The 26,631-nt window shown below is 45.1% G+C and overlaps 2 protein-coding genes across 4 annotated transcripts; one reads left to right on the top strand and one right to left on the bottom strand.

Annotated features, from left to right (window-relative positions):
- Positions 1-30: 30 nt before the first annotated feature.
- On the top strand, positions 31-19,134 carry rereb (arginine-glutamic acid dipeptide (RE) repeats b). 3 transcript variants are annotated; one of them, XM_063215673.1, is made up of 17 exons: positions 31-469; positions 3,771-3,819; positions 5,776-5,900; positions 6,640-6,739; positions 7,160-7,258; positions 7,404-7,484; positions 7,778-7,925; positions 8,343-8,435; positions 9,147-9,343; positions 10,050-10,292; positions 10,640-10,753; positions 11,204-13,110; positions 13,593-13,791; positions 14,105-14,825; positions 15,956-16,093; positions 17,143-17,323; positions 18,229-19,134. In XM_063215673.1, exons 1-17 carry the CDS (start codon positions 444-446, stop codon positions 18,260-18,262), a joined length of 4,455 nt encoding a protein of 1,484 aa, XP_063071743.1. In that variant the 5' UTR covers positions 31-443; the 3' UTR covers positions 18,263-19,134. The 3 variants fall into 3 exon arrangements, with proteins under 3 accessions (XP_063071743.1, XP_063071740.1, XP_063071741.1); XM_063215670.1 differs by lacking the exon at positions 31-469 and adding an exon at positions 498-1,363; XM_063215671.1 differs by lacking the exon at positions 31-469 and adding an exon at positions 498-1,363 and having other exon boundaries at positions 17,143-17,336.
- A 7-nt stretch (positions 19,135-19,141) lies between these two features.
- LOC134462585 (PPARGC1 and ESRR induced regulator, muscle 1) lies at positions 19,142-26,218 on the bottom strand. Its single transcript, XM_063215676.1, has 4 exons — positions 26,102-26,218; positions 21,296-24,150; positions 20,954-21,070; positions 19,142-20,757 (listed from the first exon to the last, which is right to left on the bottom strand). The coding sequence occupies exons 2-4, from the start codon at positions 24,126-24,128 to the stop codon at positions 20,675-20,677; spliced, it is 3,033 nt and encodes a 1,010-aa protein (XP_063071746.1). The 5' UTR covers positions 24,129-24,150; positions 26,102-26,218; the 3' UTR covers positions 19,142-20,674.
- Between the last annotated feature and the right edge of the window lie 413 nt (positions 26,219-26,631).

The raw sequence follows: 26,631 nt of genomic DNA, 5'->3' as shown, positions 1-26,631 counted from the left end.
TTGGTACTTTGTATCCGAACACGATCCAGGGAGGGCATAATGATTCAACTGTAGCAGGACACGCCGCCTGCGGAAAATCCACGGGCTACAATGTAGCTACATCATCGCTGCATGCCTGTCGCCATTCCGTGTTTATGCTCTCGTTTCTCCGTGTTTGCACGGGGCTTCTGTGTGTTGTGCCTGTCGGCGATGCGCGAGATCTTCTTCGTGGACAGGCCGGATATACAGGGATGATCCCATTACTAGTGGTCGCGGCACATGCTCAGTTATGCCTGTAGAAAGGGGATCTTAGTAGGCTGTGCGTGAGGACTGAGGTCATTGCATGAGCTCGGGAAAATAGTCAGCGTATCCTCCATTTTGAGTGGTATGAAATAGAGGAATAGCATAGTTTAAGCTCTTGCAGCACTAAACAAACTGACAACACAGACGACAGCCTTGTCGACATGGACGACTTGTTCAGTCCACGAAGGTTTGTTTACTTTTGTTACGATTGTGTGGTTTTAAAACGTCTCGTGCATGAACTCTTACTTTCGCCTACTTCGGTGTTTTAGTGCAAATATTTGTGGCAGCCTACTTGACAGCTTGTTTTGTACGGCTGCATATTATTAGCCAAGGCCGAAGAACCACCCTATCGGAAGCGAAGCTTTATATAGATTATATTTTGCTATTATTGTGCACTCTCGTCGATTATGCTTGCTAGTAGTTGAAGCTGTCACCCGTGTGTTTTGGTGTTAACAATTTCTTATTATTTTTGCCTTTAAAAACGGTGTGTGTTGTCAGTCCTTTCCGGGAGCTGGGTGCATGGTCGAAGCCGAAATGCAGCCCAAATACCGACGAAAAGCGCACACCAACGCCCGAAATACAACTTTTCTGGGCCTTTTCAGACGGTTGCGTCGTCGATTTGATTGATTTGTTTGAAGAGGGGTTTGAGCCCCGATTTATGTAACCTTTGGAGGGAACGGTGATGCCTTTTGTGGATTGGTTGCTTTAGATTAGTGGGCGGGATTTGCATATTAAAGAGTACAGTAAGGCTTTTAAGATGATGATAATTAGTTATTCCCTATTTCGCTATATGTCGTTATATAGTACATTTGCATAGTTGGTAGCCTATAGTGCAGGGATGCATATACTGTGCTAACATGCACTAGTTTCCATGCACGCGATATATGCATCCAGTTTGCATGGTATTTTAAAGTAGCTGTTTAGTCTGAGTTGTTTTCCGTCTAATAGCATAGGCCTATTTCCTTCCGATAATAAGTATTGGTCGTCTGTATTCTGTATCATGTAGGCTGGATCTTTGAATGGCTGCACGTAACCTCGTCTCGTTGCACGTACACCATTCTACACCCTTTATGGCGAAATGGTTTGTTGACCTTATCTACAATGTGAAGGTTATTACAGAATGAACGGATTAGATATCAAAACATAAGACATGACTGAATTAGTTGAAATATGTATTCGGATTCCATTGAGTGATAATGAGCCTCGAAAGGAGACATTTGATCCTGTGCGTAAAAGTGTCAAGAAGACTGCCTTTTGGATGTACCCAAATTAAGACCACAAGTTCATAGTTACTTCATCTATTTCCCTAAAAGTAGCCCTCAGATTATCAAATAACCCACGCACTTTTTACTACTACATCTATTACATGATTGTGCACGTATAACAACAACAGTAACAAATAGTATGATATGTTACATTTTTATATGGTAGGCTATATTGTCAATCTGATACCATGGGAAACCGACCTAGCCCAAACACTGTATGCTCAAACTGTGAAAATCATTACAAGGAAAGCCAGTCAGGCAACTACATGCAACAGATCAATGGGTGTCTTTGTCCAGTGTAAATATGAATACGTCCCGTATCAGCCTCCAAGGAATCAGACTTTCCTTTGGTTTAGTGAGAAGCGTGCATCTGAAACACAGGCTAGATTGGTACTCATCTGTTGTACTGGTTGGATTGATCGAAGTGTTGAAGTCTCAGTGTTGTGGTTAAATACAATCAAAACAAAAGGGATTTGAATATTATCTGAGGCCATTGGTTTTTATGTGGACTTCCAACCCCTGTAGATTTTTTTCTTAATATGTTTTCAGCATCAACAAAAGATTTGAGAGGCTGTATGCTTTAGTTTTTCCACAAAATTTGAGGAGGCTGAGCCTACTAGGATGCATAGTGAAAAGATGTTTTAACCATTATTGAAATGAAACAGTACAGTGAACGGAGAACAGTACAACTTGACACTACTTTTTTTCTCTTGTGTGATTGGTGCTGCTGGGGCACAGCGGGTACGGTGCACACGAATCATCTCTGACCCACTCTGAAATGGATTTATGGGATTATAATGTTGACCAAATTTGTACAGTGTAGTGTAATAGGATGGCCTGGCCTAGTGACTATCGAGGATATTCTGCTGAACTTGCACTGACCTGCAGCCTGAGCCTCCTGCTCTTAACAGGGCAGTAGGAAGGAAGCGCCACAACAAACGCCTTTAATCCAATTACGCTGACCACCATTACTACTGAATTATTTTTTAATCCAGTGAGAGCGAAAACCTTCAGTTTACACTCTAGAAGTGTAAAAGTCACAGTATGTACAATGTTAAACAAAAGAAGACAAATGTTATGTTAAGTTATGGCATGGGCACACATCTGTCAACTATGCTGCGGTTTTGCATAAGAGGCCAGACAAGATTTGTTTGGCTACATACAGTACAGTATGTTTGCTCTTAAAAAAAACCCACACTGGTTCCCTGGAGAATAGATGACTATGTTGAGAGGTGCTTCTCTGTCTGGGTGTCTGGCAGGAGGTACTGTAGGCTAGTAGTGTGTCCAGCCCCTTGGCACCGTGTCATGGTGAGCCTCATTTTTGGCATGTACGGCACTCTACCCTGGATTGTGCTCACAGTAATCCAGGAGAAGGTGTTAGGACTTTGTTAGCATTGCTTTCATACTGACCCGGAGCCCCAGCGCTGTGGAAATCAGAGCCAACACATAGCTCTTAGACAATATACATGTTTTAGGAGCTCGGTTTTCTAAACACTACAAGCCTTATGGTGTTACAGAACACATTAAGGGGTTCTCTTTCTCACATAGTTATAGTTGCAGCAGAGTTTAAACATTGCACTGGAATGCATGGTAGTTAAGTTACTAGCAAAGTAAGGGGTTACTTCTCATATCGAATGTAAATGTGTGCAGATGATATTATTTGTTGAAAAAGCTCTATTGCATGGGTCATTACGTACAATGCATTTCTACAGGTTATAAAAAAAATGCTTTGATGACATACAATGCTAAAACTGATTAATCTGCCAATTTGATATTTAACAAGCAATGGTGGCATGTTTGTACATGGTTTGTAAGTTATGGTGATGGGTGAAAAGCCTGCAACTACCAAATCCTACCCATACTGCCATTGTCTCTTTTGTTTGCTCAAATACAGGAACCATTGAAAACTAACGCTATGGTGCAATACAGTAATAAAGCGCTGCTTGTCTGTATACAGTAAGCTTACTGTATGCTTCCACCAGGTTGCTGATTCTGGATCAGCATTAGTAAAAACAAGAACACTTAAAATGCACATTTAGTTTTAATGAACAGTCATACAGTAGTACTGACTGGACAAAAGTGCAGTGAGCAGAGGTATTGGCCTACCTGGCTAATGTGTTTACCATACAGATGTTGAATTAAGTACATTATTGGCATTAGTACATTGGTTCATTTGATTATGTTCAACACATGACAGTACTGTTTGCACACCTGTTCTTGCAGGCAGCTGAACAGCACCCAGGGGGAGATCAGAGTTGGCCCAAGCCACCAGGTGAGTCAAAGTGCCTCAGGTTTGAACTCTCCAGTACACAGGAATGCAACACTTAGAGAGTCAATGTAAATCAAATAGATTGTATTTAGTCCCAGAGCACTCTCTAACGCTAGGGACACATACAGGCGAAATGAGCGAAGTGAAGAGAGGCGAAATTCGCTTTGCTCCTGTTCGCTTGCCTTCGCCTACCCACATAGGAATGAATGGCAAAGTTTGTTTCGCTTTGCCAAATTCGCATGTATGTGTCCCTAGCATAAGTGTTGAATTAACACTGCAGTTTTTACTGTGTAGTTGGTCCAAGGCAATCGTTTGAATTTGTCCAAGTGTATGTACGTTAACGTTCTGAATGTGTGACACCTTCACAATGACAAACTTCACAGACATTTCAATCCAATACAGAGGACAAATCAAGACATAGACGTGCTATGGAGACCAGTCTTTAGACTTTGACTGTTCAGAACTATATTTAATTAATATTTTTTGATTTAATTAGTCTATGTCTGTGCAGCTTGTTCTGTTTTTGTTTCCATAAATTTGCGCAGACTCAAACATGCTGCTCAGACTTGCTTAGACACACTCGCAAAGTACAAGCAAGCTTGAGGAATTATGGTAACATTAATTTTAAGGTGTCTTTATTTCAATGTAACTACATGCATTAACATGTACCGTAATACTGTATTATGTACGCACACTGTACAGTGAAACTACATAATGTTATGTCTGTTATTACTGTGTTGCACTGCACTCCATTATTGTAACAGAGACAGGATACTATCGAAATGGGAAGAGTACACTGTAGAGGGATCCGTGAAAATTTGGACAGTTTGTTTAGGTAGCAGTCACATAAATAAGGGACGATGTTGGTATACTACTGAATAACAGAACGCATATAGACTGTACAGCACAATGTACAGTAGATAGAATATTATATGACCTTGACCCCGTTGACCTGCTGATCCCTCTCGGACTTGATGCCATAATCTGGTAACATTGACATAATCCCTTTATTCTGTGTTCTTTACCATACAGATGTTTTAAAATGAATTTGAAGGATTAGCAAGTGCAACCACACAGTCCGAATGATACACAATTCTACCATTGATTTGAATTCCAGTAAAAGTTTGGTAAATAGTAATGTAGGAATGTTGCAGTCAGTGAACAGAAAAGAGCATCCCAGTTATTACAATGTGCACTAATATACTCATTGCGTGACAGTGTCACAGTTTTAATCTGGGATTTATCTTGTGTGTTGTCCATCAGCAAGACTACAGTGACAAATTATTATGGACAGACAATATAGGATGGCCTACGGCCTCCATATTCAATGTTGTTTTATCAAAGCTATGGCAATCTTTGAATCACTATACAGTCTCTGATTCAGACAAATGTGTTGTGCTTCATAGTATTACCAATACAGTACCTGAAATGCTCACTGTGCTACAAGGCATGAAATGTTTGAAGAAACCAGATATTGTCCAGCACCCAAAGATACAAGAGTGATGATTTGGGTCAGGAGGACTTTTGGATTTGCCCTGATCTCGAACCAAAATGCAGTAGAACCCAAGAGGATCATGGGATTTTCAGAGATGTGGCCTAGACAGCGTTTAAACATAGTGGAGAAAGTAAAAATAAGTGAAACATGAAAGTTGTTTCAGACAACAATGGCCACTCGCATGGACTCACTCATCGACATCGATACTGTAATTTCAACAAGTGTTTACCCAATCACGTGCAAGGATTTTTTTTGTTCATAAAACCACAACTTCGCTGACCTGTGGATATTGCAAAGCTCCAGATGAATATCTGTGGAGCAAGGCGGAACCCATTCATCTGGCGAGAGTCAGATTAGCGAGTTCAAAACCTATGGTGGCCAAAACTATTGCAGAGTTGACTTTGGGTACAGCTTCATGAAGGGGTTTATAGTCCTCACATCCTTATGCTGTCCACTGTGCCCAGGCCAAGCTTCCCGAGCTGCAGCCTCCTCCTGCCCCTGGTGCGGAGACGGTGACGGAGAATGAGGAGCTGGTGTGGATGCCGGGGGTCAATGACTGTGACCTCCTCATGTACCTCAGGGCTGCCAGGTGAGGGGCATTTTTTTATTATTTCTTTCTTGTGCATGTTAGAGGAAGACTAACCCATTTTCTTTCAGTTTTCTTAATGTCACTCTGTTGAGTCTTAGCACATCAAATGTCTCTGTTACTCTCTGGCACTGGGTCAAGCTACAAACAAACAGACTACTCTTTCCTTTAACTGGGCTACAAGTGGGGGTCATAGAACTGATGCATCTTCACCTCAAGCTAGCCCCATTGGAAATATTATTTTTTCACTGTCCTCCATTCATGGCTGTTTTGAAATTGAAGTGGTAGACAGCTTGACCAGAGTGACTTGGTCAGGAATTCTTATGCAGCATGAAAGGAAGGCTCATTTAATATCTCTTCCTTTGAATTCAGTGGTTACTTTCTACCATTCTTGGGTCCATTCTGTTGAAATGGATCTTACTGTACTGATTTAGCTGTTTGCTTTGTATAGATTGTTGATTGCTTTAATAAGTCCAATTCAAATGTTCCTGCCACCCTCCATGGAATATGAATGCAGTAGTATACATGTGTGGAGGAATAGGTAGTTTGAATGAGAGAGAGTTCTGCTTTCAACCTACAGGGTGACCAAAGACAACAAACTAAAACTACTTAATGTCCCTATAAAAGCCAAACTAAAACTACTTTAATGTCCCTTTAAAAGTCTCTTTAGTTCTCTCAGTTGATCATCTACCCGTTTTTTAATCAGTCCATTCATCCTTCATGTTTGTCTTTGCTTCTCTAGGAGTATGGCAGCGTTTGCAGGCATGTGTGATGGAGGGTCCACAGAGGACGGCTGCCTGGCAGCATCACGTGATGACACAACTCTCAATGCTTTAAATACGGTAAGCCAGAAGGGACACACAGAAAGAGAGAACCAAAAACACTTCAAGTTTTGGCAAAGGACGCGCTTGGAAAACTTCTTGGAAAAACGAAAGTCTTTGGGTGCGCGATAAAATGTATCAACTTAAGGGAAAAAAATCCGCACTCACAAACTGCGTCTCATTATTTATTTATATTACCACCATGTCCAAAAAGCAAACGCGTTTCGGCTATCAAGCCTTCATCAGTGCGTGGTTGATAGCATGATGGATTGTGCAGATTAATGAAATAAATGAGAAAATACAGAGAGCATTGAACTCTTTGTTCTGTCAATAGTCCACAGGCTTTCCATTCATGCACATCATCACGGCATAGATTTCTCTGAATTATGTAAGTTGAATAGAAATTAAATCGATGTGACTTTGCCTGTTTTGTACTTGTAGCTTCATGAGAGTCACTACAATGCCGCGAAGGCCCTGCAGTGTCTGGTGAAGAAACCTGTGCCCAAACTGATCGAAAAGTGCTGGTCGGAGGATGAAGTGGTATGTTTCATTTGATTCCATGGCAGTGAGTGACACAGTTGTAACACTGTCTGGGCCTTTTTTTCTGCTTGTGTGTTTGTGTTTACCTTCATTGTGAACATTTGATTGTCTGTTTACGTCCCTTATTGTCCTCTTATCTCAACAGAAACGCTTCATAAAGGGCCTGCGTCAGTATGGCAAGAACTTCTTCAGGATTCGTAAGGAGCTACTGCCCAACAAGAAAACGGTGAGCTTCTATAAGGATGCTTTATGGTGTTTTGCGTTGTTGTTGTTGTTGTTGGTGTTGGTGTTGGTGTTGGTGTTGGTGTTGTTGGTGTTGGTCAGAACATAATGGACTGCCTTGAAGAAAATTCAACTGATTTTTAAAGCAACTCTCAGTAGCTTCTTAAATGTTCAAGTTTTGCCTCCTAAATAATTTCAGTTGTTCATCCAAAGGGTGAAAGACATGTCTGAGTCACCTTTTTCCCTGGTAATGTTATTCGTGATAACATGGTGTTTCTTGATTTTTGTGGCCCTCAGGGTGAGTTGATCACGTTCTACTACTACTGGAAGAAGACGCCTGAGGCTGCTGGGCTGCGGCCGTACAGGCAGTACCGTAGGCAGCCCACGTCTCGCCGAGCGAAGACCCGCAACGCCACCGCAAACGCCACCTCACGCACTCCATCAAGTGAGTGGGGCTCCTTTCCTCCTCTGCTCTTGCATGGCCACTGATTGCATTGCCTGAATACATTCACTATGAATGAATCAATGAATGCATGAATTAATGAATGAGTTTTTCTTAGAGGGAAAGAGTGCAACTAGCATGAAGAGAATCTGGATCATAGAGAAATACTTATGGCAATGCTAGGCAGTGCCGTTTGGGTTCTCCTTACTGAGAGTGCGCATTATGTGTATCAGGATTCGTTTAATGTTGATCCCAACAAAGACTCCTTATACGTATATTCAGAAGAGATTTAAGTTTTAAGCAAGACAACAACCACAAATGTCTTTCATGTTTAGAAAGTAACCAAGCCATCTGACCGAAACAACGAGCTGAATCCAAAAGGAACAATATATTTCATTGTCTACCTTGTTTGTCCTCCAGTGGAGCTGAGCTCGGCCAGTGATGATGACCTGGACAGTGAGGACAGTGAGAACAGCCTGAAGGGGAGCGTCTGTCAACACTGCAACACCACATGTAAGTGGAGAGGACATTTTGATTATAAGCATCCTGGGGAGTGATGGTTTTGTTTTGTCTTGATCAAGTTAGAGTACTCAAAAAGATGAACATTGCACTGTGTGGTGACCTGAGAAATGAGCTGGACGTTAAAGCAACAGACCACAAGGACAGCAGAGTTTAGAGGGTGATAACTCCCACAATTGTTAGTTTAACGCATAACAAAAGCGCATAACATTAAAGCAACATCAACATGATGCTGCCCAGGTCCCTTTTGGTCCCACTAGGATTGCTCAAGATTTCTAGGCTGGTTATCGAAACCAAACCAAAGCAATAAATTGCGGAAAAAGGTATTTGGGATCAAAAGTAGAGGTGTAGTCCCATAATGCACGCCGTTTCACCAGTGGAACGCTGTAATAGTCTTTGAAAAGTTAACTTCCATAGTACTACACTACTAGGATATTACACAGGCCCCTCAGTAATGCACTATGGTCATTGCCTACTACTACTTGGTCATTGCTGTTCTGGTAACAACAAATGTATAACACCATTTTTTTTGTCAGCGTTTTAGCAGGTTAAGTACTGATGTTACACTACCACACATGCACAGCTTTCTAAAGTTCCAGTGAAGTTCCACAGCCCTTGCTAGCTGCCTGTTTTGAAAGGTTCCAGTGCTCTCTCTCCCTACCTCCCGCTAACCCTTATCTACCCATCCCATGATATATTATTCAGCGTCCAAGGACTGGCACCACGGCGGGCGGGATAACATCTTGCTGTGCACTCCCTGCTTCAACCACTTCAACAAGCATCGCCGCCTGCCACCCGTGCCCAAGCCCTCCGACCCCCCCTTCATGTTCAAGCCCGTCAAGGAGGAGGAGGATGGCAGCGGAGGAAGGCACGGGATGAAGACCAGATGCAGTCGCGCTCCCGTAAGCAAACTGTGAACTCTTAGGTCTTCTGTTTGTTGCCTGTTTTTGTGTGTTGTCTTGTGTCTGCTGTTGTGTTTTGCTTGTTTTATCTACTTTGAGTTCCATCAAGGCATTCAGCATTTTGTAGAAGGCTGTGTGTTCTTCCTGTCAGATGTCTGTTTTTAGCTTAGCGTCTTACTCTTGCGCCAATAGCGCAAATGTTGCGACACAGCATTTTTGCTTTCCGATTGTTTTTAGTGTAGCATGCCTTCAAGGCCTTCACTCAATAACTTTACTTATGCTTGAAGTATTTGTTACACTTCTGCTTGAAGCACTTGTCATTTGGCGTATGAAATGTAAGCTTTGAAATATTCTGATACACAGACTGTATTTATCACATGTTTACAGCCATGTTTGCGGATGAATTTGGGAAAATGCACATTGCACAGCAATACTGCCAGTAGTACTGGAGTAGTAGTAGCAATAGAATTAGAACAGAGAGATACTCTGATCTGTAACGAAAGGCTTGTGTCTCTGTTGAGTGTGCATTTCTAAGGAAATAACAGTGAGAGAATATTCTCTAAAAGTAAAGAGAAACCCCAAGATGTAGTCTTGACTGTTTTTTTTTTAATCCAAGGTGCACAGCAATAAAGGGGACTGACATGTTGAAGTGTCGGTACATCTTAATTAGAGGTGTGTCTGTTTCTGTGTCCTCTTCTCTGCGTAGGTGTCGTCCCTGAGAAGCGGGCGCAAGCGAGTGACGGGCAGCCCGGACGGCAAGGCCTCTCTGGGCGACGACACCCGCAAGAGAACGAGCGCCGGCGCCGAGGAGAGATCCTCCCCCAACAATTACCCCCCGCCACGTGGCGGCCAAGCCCCACACCGAGAGAACACCGGCGCTATGGCAACCAGAGCTTCCAACGCAGAGAGTAAGAACACGGCCACCGCCGCCACACAGAAGGCCAGTAAGGTAAGCACTGTCTCCACTCGTGAATTATTCATGGGCTACAAAATGGCTGCAACCAATATGCCGAATGCCTATCTGCAAACAGCATGCCATCTCCATCTCCACATATCATTATTGGGCTGTTTATATGGTAATATATGTCAATGTAGTCTAGTCTGGCGGTCATTATATTTGGTTGTTTATGTGTAAATGTATATCAATTTACTCCATATGCCATGCGATTGTATCTTAGCACTGGCAGCATGCTTTGCTCATTATATATATTCTGTAACTGATTTTTCTATTGTGACATAAGCTTAAAGATATATCCCTTTAGCTTCCGAATGTGTTTTTATTACTTAATTATACAGAAAGGTAAAGTGGAGACGCCTCTTGCTAAAGGGGTGAAGCGCCAAAGAGAAGATAATTCTGCACAGGACAGAGATGAGACCCAGATTAAAGCCAGTAAAAGATCAAAGACTCAGGTAAGAGGCAATTAATCTATTGTCTGTCCTCTAAGGTCTGAGCCCCCCTAGGGCTCCCTAACGCCTCCCTAGCGCCCACATTGAGAAACACTAGTTTAACGGAATAAAAATGTCAAAGATCATGCATATTCCTTTTAAACTGTGACCGTTTCCCAATGTCTAGTGTGCGCCCTTCGAAGTGTGTCAGCCGTCGTAGTCATGCCCAGTTATTGGAAACTCTTTGGTGAACTCTGCGGAGTACCCAATCACTGGGCGTGATCACGAAGGCTGACACACTACCAAGGCTCATACACTTGATATTGGGAAATAGTGAACGTTTTCCTGTATTCTTCTAATCTAAATGGTCTTCCTGTATTCCTTGTAAATGGGGCGTTCCTTTGTTTTTCTAAATTGTGCATTCCTGTACTCTCCTAAACTGTGCATTCCTGAATCCCCTCTTTGCTCCTCTAGGAGGGACCTGACTCCTTTTCGGAGGCCGAGGTCGAAGCGGAGCCCGAAGGAGTCGAACCCGAGCCCGAACGCGAGCCCGAGGTCGAACCAGAGGCTGAGGGAGAGGTGGAGGCTGTGGCAGAAGTGGAACGGGAGGGAGCGGAGGGAGAGGCGGAACCCGAGGGCGAGGGCGAGGTAGAGAGTTTGGACAGCCAGAGCCGCAGCAGCAGCGCCCAGGAGGAAGGAAGCAGCGACACCAAAGACATAGACCAGGACAACCTCAGCTCCTCGCCCAGCCTGCCCAGCCCCCTGCAGGCCGGCAACGAGAGCGACTCCGACTCCTCAGCCCTTCCCCCGCCACAGCAGCAACCCGCCGCGGCCCTCACACCACAGCCACCACCAGCAGGAGCCCCTAACACCAACACTGCTACCCCATCATCCAACCCACCATACACCCCAGCAGGGGCCACCGCCGTGGGGCCACCACCTCCAACAGGGGCCACAGCCCCGTCTGACCCCCCACCACCTCCTCCACCACCACCACTACCTGCTCCGTCTCAGCAGCCCGTGGCTTCTCAGCCGCCCCCCAGCACCCCGTGCCAGCGTGGGCCGTCATCTCCAGGAGTGCTGGTGTCCCCCATGCAGCGCCTGTCCCCCCCTGTTGCCACCCCCGCCTGCCCTCCTTCACGGCCTCCAGTGTCATCCCTCCAGCCCCCTCCACCACTACCACCACCACCATCAGCAGCAGCAATAGTATCCGCTGCAGAAATGCAGCATCCAATGCGGGGCTCCCACACCGTCTCTGCCCCCTTCCACCTCCTCCAGGGGCCTCCCTTCCCTAGCCACTTGCCGCCTCCTCCACCACCATCGGCATCGCAGCCGTCGGTGACCGAGACCCAGTCTAACGTGCCGTCATCCCAGCCTCCTAATCCCACAGGCCCATCCCATCCAGCGCAGGGCTTCCCCCCCACCGCCCGCTTCCCTCCCCCTCCTCCTCCTCCTCCTCCCCCGGCGCGTCAGCCTTTGTCTCCATCAGCAGTCCAGATCAGGCCCCCTCCCACCACTCCCATCCCGCACTCCCACACGGGCAAGCCCTTGCCGCACCACCACGTGCCCAGCCCAGCGACCGCCAGCCCGGCCTTCCTGCAGATGCCCCCCAACCTGCCCCCTCCGCCGGCCCTCAAGCCTCTGGCCTCCCTGCCCCCGCCCCAGCACCACCCGTCCGCCTGCACCCAGCCCCCGCCCCTGCAGATCATGCCCCAGCCTCACACGCACCCTCATGCGCATCCACATTCCCATCCACAGTCTCACCCTCAGGGGCTGCAGTCCCACCCTGCCGCTCAGCAACCCCCTCTACTGGCGCAGTCGCAGTGCCACATGGTCAAAGGGGCTCCGCAACAGCAGCCACAGCAGCAGCACCCCCACCTCCACCACCAGGGCCACGGGCCCCCCTCGCCCCACCATCACCACCACCATCACCACCACCACCGGCCCCACCACCACCACATCCACCAGCACCACCCCAACTACATCGTCCACCGGCCCAATCAGCACCACCAGCACCAGCACCACCACCACCACCACGACCTGCCGCCTTCCTCCAGCACCAATCAGCCCTCCTTCTCCCTCTCCTCCTCTTCCTCCGCGGCTGCTGCCTCCGCCTCGGCCGCGTCTGCGGCCTCAGCTGCGGCTCTGCATCAGTCATCATCATCATCGTCGTCATCGTCATCTTCGGCCCATGTTTCCTCATCTTCCTCCTCCTCGTCTGTGGCCGGAGGGCCCATGCCCATGTCTCTTCACATGCCGATCAAAGAGGAGCCTCTGGATGATTCGTGCGAGGAGTGTGACAGCCCGCCCCCCATGCGCAGGAGCCCGTCACCGGAGCCCGTCGTGGTCAACACGTCCAGTCACGCCAGCCAGTCAGCACGGTAAACACCTCACGTGTTACTTATACATATCGACTGTTTAATATGTGCAGTGCATATCACAGTAAATGCAGCATGCAAAATACATTATGGGTATGTAGCACATGGTGCAGATGAGGCTTTTGACCAATCATGTTCTGTCAAATTCCATTCATTGTCAAATTCAGGTTAAGACCAGGGCAATCACTTTAATTCTTTCTCCCTTGTCTTGTGACTAACCCTCTTCACCTGACACCTCTAGATATCATATGGCATATATATCATAAGTGATGAAGCCAGTTATACTACTGCAAAAGTAATTCTAATGATGTTCCATTATATTCTTATGCAGTAGTTGTAAAAAGTAGTTGTAAAATGTACAAATATTCACTCCATTAACAGTCACATATTTGGCAAATTGGTTTACCATATTTCAGCTGTTAAATATTTTTTTTGCTCGTACTGTATATTCTGATTTCTTCACTGTAAAACGATGCCGTTTTCAGGTTCATTAAGGTGCTGGATCGTGGCTACAACTCGTGTGCCCGTACCGACCTGTACTTCACCCCGCTGGCCTCGTCCAAACTTGCCAAAAAACGAGAGGAGAACCTGGAGCGCTCCCGAAAGGAGAAAGAACGCCAGCGAGAGAACGAGCGCGAGAGGGAGAGAGAGCGGGAGAGAGAAAGGAGTGCCGAGAAGCTTTCGGTACGTTTTCCTGTTTTCTGAAACTACAGTATTTAATCAACATTAGTTTTGATTTTTAAAAAATAAATAGTTCAAGGGAGATTATTTTCCATTTTGACATGGTTATATTGGTACATAAAAATGTTAAGTTACTACGTAGATTTGGATTGCTAGTTGCTTATCTTGCGTCCTCAGATATATATAAATGTTTATGATAATGTTTTTTAAATGATATCATTTAATATGCTGTGTATGGATTATATAACAAAGAAATATGATAGATAATGCAAATTCAGTAATATATCTGTTACTTTCCTATATCTGTGTTCAACAGAGAGCCTCCAGCTCTGAGGGTCGGCCGATAGAGAGCCAGGTTCCCGCCCACGTGCACATGCGGCCGTCCTTCGATGCCCCTCCCCCCACCACCGTGGCCGCCGTGCCCCCGTACATTGGCCCCGACACGCCCGCCCTGCGGACTCTTAGCGAGTATGCCCGCCCGCACGTCATGTCCCCCACCAACCGCAACCACCCCTTCTTCATGCCCCTGGCGCCCGGCGACCCGCTGCTGGGCTACCACATGCCAGGGCTGTACACCGGCGACCCCGCGCTGAGGGAGAGGGAGCTACGCGACCTGCGGGAACGGGAGATCCGCGAGCGCATGAAGCCGGGCTTTGAGGTCAAGCCGCCGGAGCTGGAGGCCGCGGGGATGCACGCCGCCTCTGCCAGCGCCATGGAGCACTTCGCCCGCCACGGGACCCTGGCGCTGCCGCACATGGCCGCCGCCGCCGCTGCTGCCGCCGCCGCCGGAGCGCCGCACCCCTTCGCCTTCCACCCGGCGGTGGGTGCGGCGCTGGAGCGGGAGAGGCTGTCCAGGCCCGACATCACCTACGCCGAGCGGCTGACGGCCGAGAGGCTACACGCCGAGCGCATGGCCTCTGTGGCCGCCAACGACCCCGCGGCACGGCTGCAGATGCTCAACGTCACGCCGCACCACCACCAGCACTCGCACATCCACTCACACCTGCATCTTCACCAACAGGACTCGCTCGCACAAGGTACCCAGCAACACACACACACACACACACACACACACACACACACACACACACACACACACACACACACACACACACACACACACACACACACACACACACACACACTAATATACCACACCACCACCAGCACTCGCACATCCACTCACACCTGCATTTTCATCAACAGGACTCGCTTGCACAAGGTACCGAGCAACACACACACGCACATACACACACACACACACCCACAACATTACAAACACACACTAATATGCCACACCACCACCAGCACTTTCCACATTCACTCTGATCTGCATCTTCATCAACAGGACACGCTCGCACAAGGTACCAAGCAACACACACACACACACACACACACACACACACACACACACACACACACACACACACACACACACACACACACACACACACACACACACACACACACACATTACACACACACACATTACACACACATTACACACATTACAAACACACACTAATATACCACACAGGACACGCTCACACAAGACACGCAACAAGCATCACACACACACACACACACACACACACACACACACACACACACACACACACACACACACACACACACACTAATATACCACAGCACCACCAGCACTTCTCACACCTCCATCTTCATCAACAGGACACACTCGCACAAGGTACGCACCGAGCATCTCACACACACGCACACACACACACACACACACACACACACACACACACACACACACACACACACACACACACACACACACAATTGGCGCCGTGCGGCAGCCGCCAGAGCTGGTGTATGAACGTGGGAAAGTGTATAGTATGTGTGTATGTGTGTTTTGAAAGCGCTTTGAGACAACTTTATTTGTGATATTGCGCTATATAAATACAGGTTGTATTGTATTGTATTACACTATAATGCACCACCACCAAAACAGAATAACAGTTATTTATAACAGTAATAAAGAAAAAAAGTATGGCTGTTCATACCTTTGAAGTTTTGAAACTTCTGCTAAAAAGTTTTATCTGGTCATCATACCTTCTCATTGTATGCATTGCTGACTGATTGTTTGCAATGTTCTCTAATGCCATGTGTGTTTGTAATGCTGTAACTCCTTCTTGTTTGCCAGGCTCCAGCCCCCATCCTCTTGACCCGCTGGCTACCGGCCCCCCTCTGGCCCGCTTCCCCTACCCACCTGGCGCCATGCCCAACCCTCTCCTCAGCGAGCTGCCCCACGAACACGAGATGCTCCGCCACCCACTCTTTGGTATGTCGCACATTTTATACAGCCAAAGGCACTAGGCCTATACGTGGCTGGGCCTGAACGTCGATTGCGCCGAATAAATTGTTGAAATTTAAAGCTGCTGTGTGCTTCAGTCTCACTCTTCAAGCACTATTTGTGTTGTCTTGAAATGTCCATGTGGGGGCGGCATACTGTACAGTAAAAGGAGGATTTGTGAGGGAATGCATGCTGCCCACAAGGAGAAAAGGCCTAAGGCTTTATACTTTCTAGGTGTAGCTCGCTACCATGCTAATTCTATTTTATTCTATTCTATTGCTATATTCTATAAAATAAGTAAAACTACCTGTATCATAGACAAAGTCTTCCAGTGCTATAGGTCTAGTATACATGTATAATGTAGGACTGTTACTATTTGTGTTTGAGTGTGTGAGTTCTTTTTCACATGAACCCTGGACCATTGGCGCTTTCTTGGCAGCCTCCAGTCATTCTGATTGATTGATTTGGATGAATTCAGAAAGAAAATTCTGCTATGTGGCGCGCATATACTTTGATCATTATCGTCATTATCATACATTACTTTACTCATTTATTTACCTCCGTAATTGTCCTTCTGATCATATAAAAAGTGTAATCTTCAATGCTCATTGTTAATTACTGACTGATTAGATTGAATTCTGGTAAAGTTTAAAAAGCATGACATGAAGTAACTACACAGACAGATGTATGACGGAATTCTTGTGACATGTGGAAGAGTAGCCACATGTCTGCCAAATGTGATGGCAGTTTTAGGTGTGTGTGCGTGTGTGCGTGTGCGTGTGCGTGTGTGTGTTTGTGTGTTTATGTTGTTGGCAGTTGTCGCGACCTGTGTGATAGTAGTCATGCACATGACAGTCTTTCCATGTGTGGCAGTAGAGTGGGGCATGGTTGAGATTCCAGTGTTGGGCATGCTCCTAGCGTGTGATGCCAGTCCTGTGTCATGGAATGTGTGTGATGCCAGTCTTGTGCATGTATATGATGGCACTGCGTCATGTCATGTGTGTGCTCTGTGTGGTTGCCCCCTTCCCTCCCTCCAGGCGTGGCATACCCCCGGGAGCTGCTGGGCCCCCAGCCCCCCACCATGTCAGCTGCCCACCAGCTGCAGGCCATGCAGGCCCAGTCGGCCGAGCTGCAGAGGCTCGCTCTGGAGCAGCAGTGGCTGCACGGACACCACCACCTGCATGGGGCGCCCCTCCCTGGCCAGGAGGATTACTACAGGTAATAAAAAGATGTATGTAAAAAGATCGGCCAAAATGTATGCATCTGCCATGGTACACATGAGTCATGACTAAAGATAAGGAACTCAGTAATACAATCAAACACACTGTTCTTGTCAGTGGGTGCGCAGGCTTTATGAAAATAAAGTGAATACTTAAAAGGAAATGTCAAATAAAGTATGCAGTTTGCAGTTTTCTTTTTTTTATCGCCTCCTGGAGAAAACAAAAACTCCTTGAGGATTACTACAGGTAAATATATGTAGTGTCAACGGTGGTAGGAGCAGACATCTGACATTAGCACTGTAGTCAATAGTTTAGCCTAAATAATTGAATTGGAAGGCAACAGTTTGTGTACTAATTCAATTCAAGGATTCATGTTAATCCACACAGTACATTTTGCTAAATGAATTCAACATTTAGGGAGTTGAATTTAGGGACTGTTCGTTATTTATTGTCGGTGTCACCAGAGGGAAAAAAGAGAGGGTCATGCCATTTTTTTGGTTGGTGCTACTCTCTAAGTGTTGAATTCAGTACAAAATATCATGTGAAGTAGCTACAGTTGATTGTGTGTCTAATTTGGGTAGTTTCCCAACTTCCTCCTCCATTTCAGGTTGTGTATTAGTTAATTGGTGTGAAAGTCCCTTATGCCTGCATATTAACAGTGAAGACGTTTGTGGAAGACATGTACTAGACTGCCTACCATTAAATAAATGCACAGCAGTATAGTTAAGAACAGCTGATGTTTTATGATGTATCATGTGGAACAGCAGTGACGAATACACCCCAGTTGTAGTTGTTATGTCTTGATCATTTAACTTTTGCGTGTTAACAACTTCAATCAGAGCCTAAACCCAACTTTAAACTATTTTCTCATATGTCTCTACTTGCTTTTTCTTCCCTCCACAGTCGCCTGAAGAAAGAGGGGGACAAACAGTCATAACATGCTCCTGTGATTAGCCACCTCTGTGATGATGTTTGGCCCAGGTCAGTGTGTGCTTTGGCTTGGCATGGTATGGTATGTTATTGAGCACTGTTCATCCCTGTCACCCAACACCCCAGAGAATGCAACACTTATGAGACCCCATTTGTGACATATGCGATTTAAATACGTGAAAAAATGGGTGCAAAAGACTGTAAGACTGTACTTTTTTTCTCCTCATGTTTTCTACTTGTTTGGTCTATATTTTACTGTACAGTGTTAACCTCCTTACATTTTAGCTCTGCTTTATTTTCCTTGCATGACTATTACTCTCCTATTTCATAGATTAATACAAAAAAACAACTTTGTTATCATGTAAGAAGCACAGTAGGTAGAAGTGTATTTAGACTCCAAAGCGGTGCTGTTTAAACCTCCCATAGTGTGTAACACTATAAAAAGGTTTCCGCATTTATAGGAAACCTTCCCGTCAGTTGTGAAGACCAGATTTTGAGATTGTAAATAATATATGTACAAAATAATATATTAACTGAGGATATATCTAAAATATGACTAAATATTACAATGATGATTTTTTTATATATATAAAATAGTTCACCTGTGTGTAAAAACAAGGCATGATGTCACAATACTGTATCGTCTTCCTTGCTCTTCCTGCTTTCCTAACTACTATATTTCTGAAAGCAAAAATTTACCATAGTATTAATACATGTCCTTTCTTGTTGTTCACATAATGTACTTTGAAAATAGACATCGTATGGAGAGATTTGAAGTTTGGAAGAGGGATGTTTAAATGCATTACAAATAAGGTTTATTTGTCATACCTAATTTCTTGATGCGTCATAATGTGATCAATAAAAAAAACAACCTTTAAGCAAGAACTGATTATTGATTTTTTTTTATTTAACTAACACAAATGATACCCAACTCAACACATACAGTACTAATGATAATAAAGTGCTAAAGGGTTGTCAACTGAAATGCTAGGCTACGGTCACCTTTCATCAAGTAGAAATGTGTGTGCATAAATACAGTTATGTGTTATGTCCTCCTCCTGTCTAATATTTTTCTTCACAAAGCTGTCTTCCACACACCGCGCTCTTCCGTCTTGTTGATGCGTCTCTGAAGTAATCAAGTCGTTAGGAAATGGATCGCACTCAGTTTTTTCTTCTTTCTTGTTCTTTTCTTTTTATTGCAATGTTTAAATAAAAAGAAAAGAACAAGAAAGAAGGAAAAACTGAGTGCGATCCATTTCCTAACTACTTAATATTTTTCTTCAACCAATGGGTTGAGCATTTATACACACACATGTCAATATAAGTTACCTACACATATGTAAAGCATTGTAGTTCCAGTAGACCTCTTAATCCAAAGCAAAGAAACTCAAGTATTGCAGACAATGAAGCAGAGAGCTCACTTGACCGGTCCTATTACCAGATGTTTTATGATGCATTCCCCACATGAGAGAAAACTTCATGATATTGCACTAATTGGAAATATTGCTATAGCTTCTACAATTGACAAGATCAGGCATTATTAGACAGCTGCTAGATCAATGACAGCTACTTTACCTCACCCATTTGTTCTAGTCATTAACAAACGAGGGTAGTTATAATAAGCTTAGCCAGGTAGATGTTTCAAACAATGATACAGTAAGTATATAGACCTCCTTGGTTTCAAATCATGAAATAACCGGTTTTCCCTCGCTGTAAATTTACTGAATGGTAGACCCTATTACGCATCTGGTAGAGCCAGATTCACCCTAATTTCTTCCAACCAATTGCTAGATTAGTTTTACCTGGTAACATTAATGTAAAAGCACTTAAACATTCCTTTGTCAATTCTTGCAACTTGCCCTACGTTCTGCACAAAGCATTTATACATTCTGCGCTTAGCATTTACATTCTGCACATAGCATTCACATTCTGCATTTCAGCAGTAAGTATTGTAATGCTCCCCGTACCACCATCAACATATGCCCAGATCTACAACCATTACCAGAAACCTTGGTTGTTTAAAAGCTATATTTCCGAATAAGTACATGCATAGATGACGATATGCTGTACATAGTAAAATAATAACTGGCTCAGAACCTGTTACTTCCCACTTGTCACCTTTGATATACAAGTAGATTGAAACTTAAACATGTTGTCATACACCATGCTATAATATGGTCCAAATCAACCTCTTCTACGTAGAAATAACATCTGTATACACACACATATACACATTCTTATTTCATTTCTTGTCTAGATATACAGATTGTTTGTACACCCTGGAAATCTAAAATAAATGTGAATAATATGAAGGTTTTTTTTAAAAACAAATTTCGAAAGCTATTTGTAAATAGATATATTAAACATAATTCATTTCCATGCTCTGGCCCCTTTGAATCCCATATGCCACACCATCCTATTATGGTTCATCTTGTCCTTTTTTACGCTTGTAGTGCCGCAAGTACTGAATGGCTGATATTGCACTCACATTTGCCAGAAGAGCTGGAAAAAGCAAAACAGACATATACATGTATTAGTGATCACACTCATGTGTCCCTCCCTTACACCATTTCTCCACCTGCAGTACAAGCTATGTTGAAAAAAGACTAAGGGCAATATGAAGCTGTCAACTTTTCTGCATGCAATAATGGAAAAGTTGAAGTGAAGGACACTAAAGATAAAATCACTGACACCTTACCCGCCTTCCATGTGTCTCCGCTTTGTAGGTTTGTGGACTTTAGTACCCAGGATGCAAAGGCAATGCAGACCAAACACATGTCAGATTGCCGTAGGGAGAAGAGGAAGTACTTCTTTTCTGTGTGGAAGAAAGTAGGAATTATGACTCGATGGCTCCTCAGTCTCCAAGATAACAGTTTTTAGTGGTTTCCTCTGTAAAATCGTGCACTGATGTGTCATGGTCCTCATGCTTTTAATGAGTATGTGATGACAGAAGAGTATTGATCAGTCATTCAAGCTTCAACAGTAGTTAGTTACGGGGTAGTTAGTGCAGTGGCCATTAGTAGCTATCCTTTGCACTTACTGAAGACTGATGCATCAGACTGTTCTTGTAGTCGTATCTTATTCAGCGCTTGCTTCCTGAGGACAGGATCTCCGAGATGGAACACCTGCAGCGAGGAACAGGTGCCCGGGACCATATGTGCTGTGGAGCAGGATCGGTGCATTGGCCTGAAGAGCATCCCTGGCGACATCCAGGACCTGGCTCTCTGGTACCAACTGCTGGTGTTCCCCGATCTAGTTAACCAGATCCTCCTGAGGGAGAGCATGTTCTTCCAGCCCCCCTGACGGTAGATGTACACATCCGGAGCAGCAGGGACTGTCTTCTGCTGGCTGGTGAAGCGTGATATCACATGTATTGGGGCACAGTGGTCCTCCTCCTCTACATCTAAGAACTGCTCCACTTCGGGAAATGTTAAGTCTCTCACCAGAGATTGCGAGCAGGAGAAAATGGGGACTGTCTTGGGTGCGCTTTCTTGTTGCCCGAAGTTCAGTGGAAAGAAAATGTTTTTGTCATCAAAGTCTGAGAAGAAATAGTCGAATGATTCTGCCACTGACAGATTTTCTGAGTAAGGTTGGAGGGACAGGTCTGAATTGGATGCCTCAAATAAGCTGTCAAAGGGTGTGTCTTCACAGTGTTCAATCATCTCGTTGAAGGAGATCATGAAAGAGTCCTCCAGTAAACTGGAACTTGATAGAACAGGTGATGGTGTTCTTGCAATGTTATGGCCTGCCAAAATAAACGAATCCGGAGGTGTCTCCTCGTAAGGGAATGCTAACATTAAGGTCCTTGGCCCTTCGTCATGCAGTCCACTATCATAGTACATCTCTCTGACAATCTCTGAGTCCAGGGACATCATGTTGTACTCACTGCCACTGGGGCTCAATGTCGACTCGGCATCTGAAAAGACTAGCAGTGGGGTGCCGCTATCGGAGAACAGCACAGTGAGCTCGGGTTCAGAGCCCCTGGTTCTACTGAGCTCCATATTATGTTCAGACTGGACTTCCGATTGTGGGTACGGTGAGTCACTAAAGCCTTGGAGTTGGGCCGGTTCCCTCTGCTGATCCTGTGGCTCAGGGCTTGTACTGGAGCTCGTGTTGACCATCTGCAGGAGATCCTCATCAAAATCGGAGAAGGTGGAGAACTCGCAGCTCGAACGGTCGGGTTTGGAGTCGTCTAGGTGGGTGAAATAGTCTGAGTCTGCATTATCCAGTGAGTCCAGTGGCACGGTGGTGTCCTGTTCACAGTTGTCAGAAGGGTTGGGCAGGGTGCTGTCAGGTGTGTCAGAGATGTTGTCATTTTCATCCACGTGGCCAGATTCTGGGGATGAAGATGGGTCGTGCACAATTCGTAGGTGGAGTATGTCGTTAATTGTCAGCTTTTCCATCTCGTCCCAAAAGGATGAAATTGCGAAGACTGGGCGGATGGGCCCGAATGCTTGAGCAAGGCATGAGTCCTGAGTCTCCAAATCGTCCACTGATGGAGAAAGGCATTCACCTCCATTCATGTGAAAGGTAGCCAAGCGCTGAGTAGACTGTTCTTCAGTGAGGTCATGTGTGGGGTGTAATCTTGCATTGCCTTGATCCTCTTGTGTAATCTCTCCTGCTCTGCAAGAGTGACCTGGTGGCATGTCATTTGGCCGTATATCACTCATGTTATATGTTGGTGCGAGGTCACTGTTATCAGATGTTTTGGGAAGACCACTTGGTTTCTCTGAGGATAATTTGGACGTTTGAATAGGTGAAGAATCTGATATGCTTTGAGGTGATTGGACAATGCTCTGATGTTCAGCAGTAAGCATGGGTTGGGCAACATTTGGGGTGTTCATTGACTTGCAAGTTTCTTCTTCTTGTCCTTGGCATAGAGGTTGCTGACCAGATGAATCAGAATGAGGTGTTTTCTGATCATAATCAGATGTTTTTAGGTTGGGGGCCTGATACTGAAGTACATAGGGGAAAATTGTCGATGGAGCAATACTATATGGTAGGTCTGAATCAGAGGCATAACGCCTCTTCACACTTGTCTTCGATACGTCTTGTCTTGCCTCACTCTCTGCTACTCTGTCTGTACATCTCTCTGTTTCTGGTGACAAGCATGGATCCCAACCTGATACGAGGGTTGACCTCCTAGAAGTTTTTTTTTTCCTTCGTTTTTGTTGGCACAAGGCGCCCCCACTCTGGCACCGGAGTTTCACAGGGCTGTCGTCCAGAGTCACAAACCAGCGCTCTTTCTCTTTCCACTCTGCTGCTGGTGGTGGAGCCTCTTCCTCTAGTGCTGGGGCGGTTGCTTCATCATCAACACCCTGCTGTGCTGTGGCTCTGAATGAAATTGGGCCATCCTCTTGCTGAGTAACATCATCTACTTCCACTTCAAGGCCACCTGCCACCACTGGATGGGAGCATTCTGTCAATGATTCTTCTTCGGGGGTGCTGGAGACTTCCGCTCCTGCTGTGAGTATGTTGTGGTCGTCTTGATTTGCTGCCGATGCTTCTCCCTCTACTCCTTTGCTGTCGCCTGATCCCACCGGTACAGAATTTGACAGTGGCTGTTCCTCGACGCTACAGCAGGCTACCATTTCTGTTTGGTGGTCAATTTGATTTACTGCCGATGTCACCGATGCCAATCCCTCCTCATAGTTGGCCGTGGGCACAGTGTTGCCATCCGGGCATGCCTCCTCTGTGCCCCTGGGAGTGGGCAGCTCCTCTAGGCATGAGGAGCTGGCAGGGTCCTCGTTGTCACTGAGAGTGAAGTCCTCATGGGCCAGAAGCGGCTGGACCAGGCCGCATTCCTCGCTCTCCTCATAGAAACTGTCCCAGTCCCGCTCTGCAATGTGAACACTGTGGTCCAGGTCATCCATGGTTGGTGACTTCAGCCAGCATCTGAAAGAATGACATACAGTATATTTCCATAATATTGAATTGCTTTTTAGCACGATACACACATTACTGTTATTACTATTATCTTTACAGAAATGTTCAAATATTAGTGCTTGTGCAGAGTAATGTTGACTGTTGACTGTTGAGCTGTCAGAATGGAACACTGAATTTCGCCTCTCTTCTCTCTGCTAGTTTCGCCTGTGTGTGGCCCCTGCATAAAGTAGTTTTATGGTGTTGATGTAAACCAAATTAAATTATGCAAATTAACACTTGTCATTACTGAATGCCTTGTTTGGTTGGATAAAAATTAGAACATCTACTCTAATATTGTAGCTTTTTTTGTAACCTTTTTTCACCATAAAGATCCCTACATCTATCTTCAGATAATTACAGTCACTTGCCCCATGCATTGGATTTTTTTCTATGGTAAACCCATCCAAATAATTGTATTCTTGCCATGTATCCTCTTACTTAGATACAGCAGAATAACTGGTGTATGAACTGTGCAAGAACATGCAGTAGCATGGGTTTAATTTTATGTTTGGATAGCGGGAACATGTCCATACCACTTTTGAGATGAACCTAGCTACTGGTAGTCCCTACCACTTTTTCACAAATTCAATGCAAAAAAATAGCATAGCCCTACCTGGACAATTTCCCCCATTAATGCCCCCACCACTTTCCAAGCCAAACCTACACCTTGTAATTACATCATTGATAGTACATCTAGCTCTATTTAATACACCTCTGACCCCATCTTGCCACAACAAACCTGCTTCCAACAAGCTGCTGTTGGAATACAGCCTGAAGGTACAGATATACCGACTGTCAAATGCCTAGCGCATTAAAGCTTGACATTTGAAGGTCAGTCTTTCACAACACTCCTAGACAAGTGTGTCTAAGAGATACAAGACATTGGCGCAACATTTGTAGTTGTTACTGTATATAAAAAAACAAACTGTATGGTATATTAGCTAAATCAAAGAAACTGTGTGTTATCAAAACAAACATATTAAATGCATTTGAAGATCCATTGCTTACGAGTGCAGGTGGGAAGCGCCAGGTTGTTAAACCTGGCAGCTGAGCCGAGAAGGTGCTTTGCAGTCTGTCACTGTCCACCTCTCATTAAAACTGCATTGGAGACTGGCCAAGATGTGCCCAGCAGAGGCACTCCAGTCCACAACACATCAGCAGTCCTCCTCAGAGTCTATGGTGTAATGCATAAACCCTACCCGCCGGGACGCCTGTGCCATAACACAGCGGCCCAAAAATACACCACAGCAGCCATGACTCCACAGGCAAAACAAGGAATAACACTTCCCATAACTCGGCTTCCATAGCTCGGCTACCTGCCTACCGCTCCTGTTTGGTGATCTAACATTGGTGATTAGGGCACTAGTATGTGTGGTATGGGTTGTGTGCTGCTAATACATGTGGAGCTATTTAGCAGCATACTATATTCCCACAGCATTACAATTCTACCTGGACTGATTTATCATGCAAAAGGCTCCAAATGCCAAATGCCACCAAAAACAGTAAAAGGACACCCTATGAAAACCCTTACTTGTTTGTGCAATGTCTAATACTAATGCAAAAGTCATGAATGGGTGTTAACCATTGAAAAACACACCAACTTGGCAATGTTAAAGTTTTAGTAACAAATATTTGTCTGTTACATTTCACACTACATATATATCTTTTCAAAAATGTTATAGTCAAAGATGATTTCTGGAGTCAGAATGGGACATTCTCTTTTTGTTTGTCATTCTGTACGTGGTAAGGGTGGAGACATCAATCAGAAAGCTGACATTTCCTCAAGGGCATTTTAGTAGCCAACCCAAGATGTTGTGGAAATACGTCAACCAGCACGGAAAGTGGATAGCGGAGGGTGTGAGTAATGAGAAACTGCATTTGCTCTTACATTTGTGCATTTGTTAGTGCATTATAAACTCACCTTAGTACTTCAGAAAGTAGTGTTGAAGCTACGTCCCTGTGGCATTGTATGCATGCGCAGGGTACGGACTGTACGTCTGTGTGTGTGTGTGTGAGTGCGTCTGTACGTCACGTGTGTGTGTGTGTGTGTGTGTGTGTGTGTGTGTGTGTGTGTGTGTGTGTGTGTGTGTGTGTGTGTGTCCTCTGGCGTCCCTCTGCCCTTGGCTGCGGATGTCAGGGGTAGCAGGGAGGTGGGGGTGCCTATCAGCCCGGGGGTGATATAAATAGAGTGGTCTGTGTCAGGTCACATGGATAGGACCGTGCTATTGCTCTTGGGAGGGAGGGAGGTAGGAGTGTCATTTCAGGAGGCCCCCTAAATAGACAGCCCAGGGGCCACCCACCAACACCATTGATTCACAATCATCATCACCAACAACATGTGCTGAAGCACCTGTCAGCTTACCTGTCAGTGACACAGGTGAGCAATGTCCCTTACACATTACCCTCTCAGGTACGTACATAGATTTCTATTGATGTGAGTTATTTATTTGA

The sequence above is a fragment of the Engraulis encrasicolus genome, chromosome 14, assembly GCF_034702125.1.
Source record: "Engraulis encrasicolus isolate BLACKSEA-1 chromosome 14, IST_EnEncr_1.0, whole genome shotgun sequence".
Taxonomy (NCBI): Eukaryota; Metazoa; Chordata; class Actinopteri; order Clupeiformes; family Engraulidae; genus Engraulis; species Engraulis encrasicolus.
Note: the sequence above shows the minus strand (reverse complement) of the source record. Positions and strands in the feature narration are given on the sequence as shown.